The sequence below is a fragment of the Strix uralensis genome, chromosome 1, assembly GCF_047716275.1.
Source record: "Strix uralensis isolate ZFMK-TIS-50842 chromosome 1, bStrUra1, whole genome shotgun sequence".
In the NCBI taxonomy this organism is placed as follows: Eukaryota; Metazoa; Chordata; class Aves; order Strigiformes; family Strigidae; genus Strix; species Strix uralensis.
The window spans coordinates 47,161,925-47,172,112 of record NC_133972.1 but is presented as its reverse complement, the minus strand read 5'-3'; the positions used below and the strand labels follow the sequence as shown (position 1 = coordinate 47,172,112).

Here is a 10,188-nt window from a genome sequence, read left to right as displayed (position 1 = left end):
TATGTGTAATAACTTTACTCTGATACTGCTTTGTTACTGGGAGTTTACCCTGCACCCTGATCTAAACCAGGTGAGAAATATCACCTTCCAGAATGCCCCTCTCCCTACAGACTGTAGAGAAAATTCAAAAGATTTTGTGCAGCCAACATTTGATTATGTGAATGCCACCCTACATGGCAAAGTAAAGCAGCATGACTGTTTACTGTCTTAGAAGTAAGCATGTCCTGCACTGCTTTACTTATAGCCAGCTGCTTCAGCTAGCAATGCAAGTTATTAGGACTGGTTCACCTGGTGCTCATCAGGAGAGGTTCAGTGATACTGATAATGCCATTAAAACACACGAAACAATGACAGCATAATGAGGTCCATGGTTTAGCATGGAAATCAAAATCACTGTGACCACAGAAAGTAATGCGAAGATACAGACTTATCTTGTTGTCAACATAATCATAGAAAATAATTCACAACTATACCCTATCTTACTGTCATTGAAATTGTGGCAAAAGACCCTAGACAGGAACTACAAATCTTCATTGGTCTCAGCTCTCAGATATTCCTTTTGTCCAGATACTATTCAGTTCCTATAATTTCTGTTAGAAATATCACTGACCAAGCATAATTTGCAAACAACACAAAGGCTTGAGATGCATTTTAAAATGAACTTCTGAGGTATGGTATTGGTTAATAGTTTCGCTTCAGGTTCATAATTATTTTTATCAGTGTTATCTCCTTGCAGCTTTTTAATTGTCTAAGACCATAAAACATAACATTGTTTATTAGAAAAAAAGAAGCAGCAGCTCTTTCGTAACGTAATGTAACGTAACGTAACGTAACGTAACATAATTTTGCTGTTGGTGTTATTAACATAAAAGGATATACTGAAACAATTTTTAAAACTGTTACAATATTTAATTATAGTAGTCAGATTTTATTCTTTAGTTTTCTGTCCTCTTCATCTCTTTTATTATATCATCTATCCTTTTAAGTTAAACTACTTCTGCCATTGACAAGAGGAAAAAACCTGTCTATTTCTTTGTTAGAAATTAGTCTTCACATACTCTCATTTATGAAGGAACCTTGTGATGTGCCTAAATTTCAACATGTGAGTAAGAAGTTAGGTTATTTTCACATATATAATATTTCTTCATAATTTCAGGCTAAAAACATCCTTAGAAGTGTTACTCATAGTTCAAGTAAATAATCTTAATTCATTAGTTTGAGAAAAAGATGTTAAAACATGTGGAACAATGAGGGATTTGAATAAGGGGAAAGAAGAGAGGATCAATATCTCTTTTTTTGGGGGCAGAGAGAAGTAGTTATCTCTTATGGTTCTAAGTAGTGGCATACAAGATAATTGCAGTATGCCAGAAAACCAGTGTCACTTACTGATTCCATGACATTTAATATTCAGAGCAACTGTGTACTTTAATTTCCAAGTATGTCTCACAAGGATATTTTACAGGCTCTCTTTTAGGATTAGGAATGAGAAATTACAGGTGGAGTAGTGTGAAATATTCTGATATGAATAACTTTGTAACTGGTTGCAAGGCCATGGCTAAAGAATAGAAAATAATAATAAATGATATATAAATATATAAATATTTAGCAGCAAGTATTCATAGCAAAATTTTATTCACATCCACATTGTTCAAATTCCCACAGTATATCCCACAGTTTAGTACAATTACGCATTATTTTATCACTGAGAACAGTTTATCCTTGACATTGTTTTGAAAGAAAGTGGGAGATGCTAGGGAAAGTTGACATATGTAGATATGAGCAGAAGCTACAAAAATTTTTTGTTCTGCAAAGTATCTTCAGAAGCTACTGGAACACACATCTTTGATACCATCCTACCTACATGCTCTATACAGTGTATGGAAAACTCTCTGTAATATTTGTCTGTGAAACATTATGTCCCTCAACTAAGGGACATGTTTCTTACCAGAACTGTGCTGACTGGGTTTATCTCCAGAGATTTGCATGCTGATGAACAAGCTTCTCTAGGCAGTCTGAAAAGGCTGTGAACTGGCCTCTAAAGCAGCTGTGAGAATAGACTCAAAGGGGGAAAAAAAGCTTTCCAAAGGTCATGGCATTATATGGTGGAATCAGTGAGCCACAGAAAATAACTCATTTCCAAGAACAGAGCAAGCAGAACACTTTGAACAACTCTGGTAATGGAGAATTTGGAAGATACTGTATAGGAAAACAGGAAAAAATACAACATTGCCTACTGATAGTATTAGACACAGATGATGTGATTAAAGTGAGAATAAAAGACAGTACTCCCTCAGGAATCTTTCTTGAAGATATATCTTTCCTTCATTCCCTGCATTTAAATACTATGTGAAGATGCAGAATTCCATTACCTGTTTCAATGCAATAAACAGTTCCTTTCAATAGTTCTTTAAATTACGAATATACAGGGGAGGTGGAGCATTTGACCTAATGATTTATCTGAAATTTAATGCTGTGACTCACTGACAAACTACAACATATTCATAGAATTTAGTAAGAAAATATTAGTTCTTTCCTATACTGGGTCTCAGAAACATAGTTTTGCACAAGGAAAATACAGTATCACTTTGTGCTGTTTAAACAAAAAATCCCTGGATGGTGTAAATGGCATTACTATCTTCCTTTTAGTAAGCCAGTTTGCACCAGATGAAAATATTTGCTCTTTCAGATGTCTCTCACAGTAGCAACTATCAATCTTCCGGTTGATGTGATTATGCATAATTCTGAATGTATTCTATCAGCCCTTGAGAAACTTATGCTCTTTGTCTTTTCTTAGGGCAAATCCAAATTAGTAAATTCTTTCCAAATGAAAATATTTCTAATTATTATTTTACTGACAAATGCAAATTTTTGCATTATTTAATTTGCAAGAATGGTATCATGACCACCCTAGATCCTAAGGTGTTTTTCAATAATATTTATTCAAGATGAATGAATATTTCTCATTTATTTAAAAAATATAATGCATGAAAAATTCTTACTAATTTCTTAAGAGATGTTTTTATGGGATGGTTTTCCTTGGATAACTATTTATGTACCTTATAGTTTACTCTTACATAGGTGATTAATAAAAAACACATTCACAGTAGTTGTGGAAAGAGATAAACAATCCTTGAGGTATCCAGACAACATTGCAGAGATCATTGTAAGTCACCCGACTAACCATTCAGCTAACTTCTTACAAATGCTGATGAAGGATTAGTTTAGCTTTTGTTACCTTTGCCTTAAGTTTAAAAAAATCTATAATACTTTTAGTCTTGTATACATTAAGTATCTTCTTGATTTGTAATAATATTTATAGTCAGAATCTTTCTCTACATTTTTAGGACTTTTGGAAAGATATCTTCCAATCCAGCAGTCTATCATAATTTCATAATCTGCTCAAGACCTTTGTTCACCTCCTGCACTAAATGCAGAATTTTGACAGTTTGACAAGTTTTAATAGACTTGTTCTTGGGGTTTATTTTCATGATGTCTGTATTTGGTAGCTAATGAGCTGTAGGGCTGTAAAATTTGAATCTTTTTTGTAAAGGTTTCTAGATGTCTTGCTTCATAGCCTTAAGGACTAGACTTTGATTTTACAAAGCTCTGTATCTCTTGGGCTTGTGGTGGCATGACACCATCGTTGTCCAGCCCAAAGCAAAGATTAAGGAGCAGTAGGAAAATTTGCTTTCTGTTTGTATCTATCACTCTTCACCGATTCCATGCTGTCTGAGACTTACTGCTGAAACTTTTATATTGCTAAACTTAACAATTATGAATCCTCTTGGCTATGATATTCATCACGCAATAATACTGAAATTTTTACAATGGCATAGAGATCCATAAGATGTATCACCTGACATCATGATTTAGTTGTTTAGTTTTGGTTATGGATTTTGATAAAAGCATATATATATTGACTTTAGAGGGATGAGCTTGTTTCCACAGACAAGTTTCTTGAAGATAAGATGTATTAGTGCCTTCAAAACATTATTCACATATCTCACATTGGAAGACAGAAATCTTTCACCTTTCAGTATTTTCATGATGGACCTGTTGGTTGTCTAAAAAGATCCTGAAAAAGACTTTGTGTAGCACCTTATGACAGAATTATTTTTTCTAACCTGGAGTCTGGCTAAGGGCACCCACATATGGAACTGCCTGATGTGTTTTCACACTCAGCAGAAAGGATTTGAGGGGTTTCTAGGTACATCTGGAGACTTCTCATTTGGTTATGACCCTGTTGGGTAGAAAGTTCCATTCCTGATAGTGTTAAACAGCAAACAGCGATACTTGTTAGTGAACTGGCTTTATGTAACCAGTGAAATATTTAACAACTGAAAGATGAATATCTGCTTTGTCAAAGAAACTTGCAATACACACTAACAGAATACTCTGGTCTTTCATTAATTTCATTCTATATTTATGGCTTTGATGACCCATCCATCTTTTCCACACTTTCAAATATCTCACAAATGCATACATTCTCTACCAACATCTGAAATGTCAAGAACTAGAGAGTGGAACCAAGCATCAGAAGCATGTCACTGGAGTTCCAGCCAGGTTAGTGAGACACCTTATAGATCTGTCTCAATATATCTGGAATGGCAAAGGTATGAAAATGGTAAGTACTGGGGGAACAAACTATCCTGACGTTTATTTAGATAGTGCAGATGTGGGTTTGGGTCATGTTTTGTTCATGGTTACTCTTGTTTTATCTGGGTAGATTGAAATGTATGCACTTGACATGTTATTGTGTCTGATTTTTCTCTCTTAATGTCTACAGAACGGTAGAGATTAAGTTTCAGAAGTGCAGCATTGATAGAAGTGTAAGCAGCTCAGCTGTTCATCTAGTTATAGTTGTGGTGCTGAACAAATCTGGTTGAATGACTGAAAACTTAAACTTGAGCTGTAGAAGTAATTTGTCTGAGAGAAGGATATGGGTGTGTAAGCATGGAGTTATAGCATGATTTTTCTCATGCTGGAAGCACCTAGAGCTTCTTGGAATCAGCACAAAGTAGAGACAATTTGCTAAAGATAATGGAAACAATACAGATTATGGTCACATGTTATAAACACCTAAAAAAGAAGGAAAGCTGTGACGTCTTCCACTCTCATCTAATAGCATTATTGGTATTATTAATTATATTAATTATCTAATATTAATTGTAAAAGACATTGTAATGAAATTTTCTATGTTAATGCAAAGTAATCTGTGCTGACTTGTTACCCACGGGGGATACTTTTTCCAAAGGCACAGGTTTCCCTGTTGTGTTTAAGAAGTTGCCTTTTCCTTCCCTTTTAAAGTTTTACTTTCTACTGTAAATTATTTTCAAGGTTAATGAACTGAAAATTAGTTTGACTTTGCAATTCCCAGAATCTAACATTGGTGGAATCTCCTGTTATGTGAAATATTTTGTGAAGTATAGGTAAAATAGTGGCAACGAGTGAAAAACACATGGAGCATTTCTGCGTGTGTGGGTTTCTAATGTTAGACACCAGTTAAAGGCACTGATTAATACACTTGCAGTTGATTCCATTTGTAATTACTTTCTTTCTCCAGTAAGACTCAGTTTTAAGGGCAGTAATAGTGCAGAACACAGTGGTTAATTGTGTGTGTTACAGCTTCTAAAATTGTGTACACGATTCATTTGGAGGTCTTACAATGTACATGCACAAGCCAAATAAATTAAAAAATAAAGGCCTCTTATTAATAATGATTTTTTTGACACTTGGCATAGTCTTTTGTGTTGTGTGAAAAAATAGACACACAGCTGTTAATTGACAAGGTAAGTAATAATCCTTTGATTACAGTAGCTAAAGGCTGTCCTTTAATGGATTTTACTTGTCACTTTTAATTCTTTTTAATCTTTGTCTGCATTTCATTAGAACGGCTTTATCATTCTGATGGCCCTCCTGTCGTTATTCTGATTGAGTTAATGGGTTGTCGTCATACCACAGAGCTCTGGTATAAAATATAATAGTGTTATATTTATAGTCTTCAGGGACATTTTTAAGATGATTGCTTTGCCAATCAGCTTTTCTGGTTTTACATAGTACATTATTGTAAGTGGAGTGCTGTATTTTGCTTTCTCTTGCCTGGTAGGTACTCTGAGCAAAGCTTCTGTCTTAATCTTCCATGACTTAATCTACCTAGAAAATTCAACAGCCAGTTGGTGAGGGAGCTAGAAAAGGTCTGTTATAATTTTCTGTCCTGCTCATCAGCTGCGATTTTGATTTTCTGTTCAAAAGCTACATGCCTGCACTGCAGTTTTCCTAACAGATGATACAGGTACTTGAATATTATTCGAAAACTTACCTGAGGTCTCATAATGCAGCTATTAAAGTGGATTTGTTACTATCTTGTTTTCAACTTCAGCTGTACAGCTGAAGGATGCATGATATTTAGGCCTTTATGCTTCATTTTACTTATCTTTGGAAAAACTAGTGTTGAGGGTACTGTATTTTTTCCACATGTTATTGAGGAGCCTGATAAATTGCTAACAGTTTTAAAGATAATACCATTTAATGGAAGAAAACCTTGTTAAATAATTGTGGAACATGTGTCAGGTAGCTCATGATTATTTTTTCAATTAAATCTTTAAACATTATGCTGGTTGCATATAGAATGATACTTGGGTGAACAAACATATTTGTCTTTTTAGGTTGAGACAAACAATATACTATAATGTAAATTATTGCAGAGAATCCATTAATACAGTTTTAATGATTATATCTGTGATACAAGTCCAGCTGTGACACTGAGCCATGTTATTGGTATGGAACTATATAATACTCTGCTACAGAACAGATGTTGTAATTATAATAGGCAACATTTTATTATGTGTTTCCTAGAGCATGACTTACATGTTTATAACAATGAAGTAATCTTGCCTATGAGCTAGGAAATGAGGAAGATATGTGGAAAGTAGCTATCTGAATTGATGCATTTCTATTTTTAAAACAATTTCAGTGTAACAATCTCGTTTCTCCCTTTTCTGTAGAGATTTGCTAAAATGGGGTGCAGTTTTCAAAGAACATTAGTGCTTACATTTATTGTCTAAAAATTGTTGATGAAGAAGCTGAGACATGCTGATAATGTATTATATCAGTAGGCAAGGTTTTCAGGACTGTAAATAGAAATGCAGAGGATTTTTTAAAACTGTCTTCTATAAAGAAAAAATATCTATTATATTTGGGGTAGTCTGTGTTGGTAGCATTAAACAGCATTTTCTTGACAAGAGCTACTTATGTACCTTGTGTTGTTTAAATCTCTTACAATGTTAAGTAGTGTAGAAGAAAAATACCGTGTCTGTTGATATGTGTATATTCATATATACACGTATGTTTGCTTATGCTCACTGTGCTTGTAATTAACTGTTTAATTGGAGAGGAAGCAATTCATATTTCTTTAGTCAATGAAACTTTTCTTTGAGACACACTTTCATACGCTACATTATTAGCAGACCTTAAGCATGTAACAGATACCTGACTGTGACATTTGTTCTTTTCAGTTCCACATATTAAATTGCAGATGTTAGAGCTTGATGAATCATGTGCTGCTGCAAAAAAATGGTATTTTGTTGAAGTTCCAGATGCAACTATTTTTAAATGTTCTAATCAGAGATAGAGGCTCCAGAATAATAACCTCTATGGTTTTCTCCTGGGACCACCAGAGAACATCCTTTGGGCTATCTAGCTTTTAAATAATTACTATTATTGTTATTTGCATTCCTATAGTGCCCAGGAACCCCAGCTGGGAAGGAACTCCATCCGAGTCCTCCTATGCTATTTCTGCATGACAACAATCCAATATGAAATACAGTACAGACAAAGCTCACTTTACAAATTCTGTCCCATGCAAATCATTGAGTCCAAGTACAAGATATGCAGAGATTTTTTTGATAGTAGCAACCTGTTCACTTTTTGAAAACCTTTCAAAGACAAATATTTTCAAAACAGTATACTTAGTGCCCAGGTTTTTGTCATCTTCTTTCCCTTTTTGGGTAGCTACAGCAAAATGGCTCACATCAGCATTAGTATATTGCAGAGAAGTCCATATAACAGCACTCTGAGAGATGGTTCACAGGTATTGCTATTCTCTTGTAATTTTTAATGATTTCTAATATTGTACCTACTGTCTGAGCTGTTCTTCAATTCCAATATATCAGCAGTTATGTACATTACTGCTTGACTTCGATGGAAGCAACCTCTCCTGTTTTCTATACTTAGTTCAACATAACTGACTTTATAGCTTGCTTAAGGATTGATTTATTTCTTTCTCTCCTCTATGAATTTGCCTTTGTGGATGGTGCCAAACAAACTCAACAGATTTATTACAGTATTTTTCTAGCCCAAGTTAAAGGATAGGCAAGAGCAGATGATGGTTTCATGTGGGACCTATTGAAATACAGTGGTCATAGAACTGTAAACATTTACTAGAAACCTACAAGGAAATAAAACGGCTGCTAGAAATGTTTTAGTGTAGCTTTACTCCACTGAGCTGAATCAGCAGAGAAAAATTCAGAAATTTAGAGGTGTTTTATGAAGTATCTGTTCACTCTCAAGTGGTCTGCTGGACTACCCTTATTCTATATCAATAAATGAGGGCTCATTGACAGAGGTAGATGAGTGGCAAAATTCAAAAGACACAAGAAAGTCAGAATGGACATTTAGAAGATACTGGGTAGAGAAATGGAGGCAAAAACTGACAGAAAGCAGAGAGCGAGAGGAAAAAAAGAAGGAGAGACTAAAACAAAAGAACTTGGATGAAATAATAAGAGAGAATATGTGCAAGTTGAAAATAGCAGGATTTTAACTTCAGCTTCGACTGATGATATTTAATGCCCTAAGTCTCTAGATACCCTAGCAATAGTTGGGTTTATCTTTTTCATCTCTCTTGCTTTAGCACTGCACTATGAGTTATAATTAAAGCAGGGCTAAGATAGCAACAAAACTGAATAAATTATTCATTGAAAAATGGCAACATTTTCTAAATAATGTATTCAATGAATAATATTCAACTAAAAATAGGTACAATATACACAGTATTCTGTGCACACTCAGAGTTGGTCCTTGGCCCACATTTTATCATAACTAGTAGATTGATTTATTTTCTTTCTAGGAGAGGCAAGCAAGAAATACTGCTTTTCTTTCTAGCCTCACAAGATAGGATATATGAGTGCATTTTGCTGTTACAATTTTAAAGTTCATTTCCTATAGTATTCTAATAAGTAAAAGTGAACTAATCTCTTCACTGGAACTTAGTGGTGGCCTAGACATTGGTGATGATACGATATGCTCAGAAAAGGAAAATAAAGATAGTTCCAAAACCCAAAGAAAATTAAAGAGAATTCTGACTGACAGCAAAAAGGTACACAGAAAATTTTGAGTGGAAGCGGATATGAGAAAGGATTTATGGAACAGGCAGAAAGCTGTATTGCCTTACTGAAAAAGTCCGTTGCAGCTCAGTGGCAATACAAAGGGCACCAATTGCCAGTGAAAAGCCATGGGGAGAAAGTGGAAGAAAGGGTACATAAAAATTAACCAGTAAACATGGGAATATAAAATAGAGAGTATTTAAAGAAAGATTAATCAGTGTAATGCAGTTGAGATACATTAAGTCATGTTTCATATTATATTCTAGTATCCAGAATCACAAAATCATTTAGGTTGGAACAGACCTTGAAGATCATCTAGTCCAACTGTTAACCTAGCACTGACAGTTCCCAACTACACCATATCCCTAAGCTCTATGTCGACATTGAATATGTTAGAAGTGTTCCAAATACAAAACCAAATGTTAAATGGATTTAGAACTGTCCCTTCTCCTCTGTTTCCTGAGAAGTTGGACCTGTTGTAATTAATTTTACACTATCATTTACACTTACTTTACATTACATAAACATGTTGTTCAGTTTTACATTAAATAAATACATATTTTTAAAGCCGCTGTCAAAATAATCTTGTTGAAAAGTGGGACGATGAAAGGCGTTATTGACAGAATACTGAATTTTATTGTCAATTGAGGTAAATAGAATAAATTGATTGTGGCTTTATCACGCAAAAGCATAGTTGCCATTTTGTACAGAAGTCATCACCACCCCACTTGTCAGGACTTTCTAAATTAAAGTCTATTAAAAACAGGAACATGGAAAGCAATCTAGTGGAAAATATCTGTGTTTTGGC

General features: G+C 34.4%; 1 protein-coding gene across 1 annotated transcript in view; it reads left to right on the top strand.

Moving 5' to 3' along the window:
- Positions 1-6,180: 6,180 nt before the first annotated feature.
- Positions 6,181-10,188, top strand: part of ZNF804B (zinc finger protein 804B) — a 70,949-nt gene continuing 66,941 nt past the window's right edge. The window contains exon 1 of the mRNA XM_074864859.1: positions 6,181-6,292. Coding sequence (XP_074720960.1) covers positions 6,284-6,292 — 9 coding nt within the window. The 5' untranslated portion in view covers positions 6,181-6,283. The remainder of the gene's footprint in view (positions 6,293-10,188) is intronic.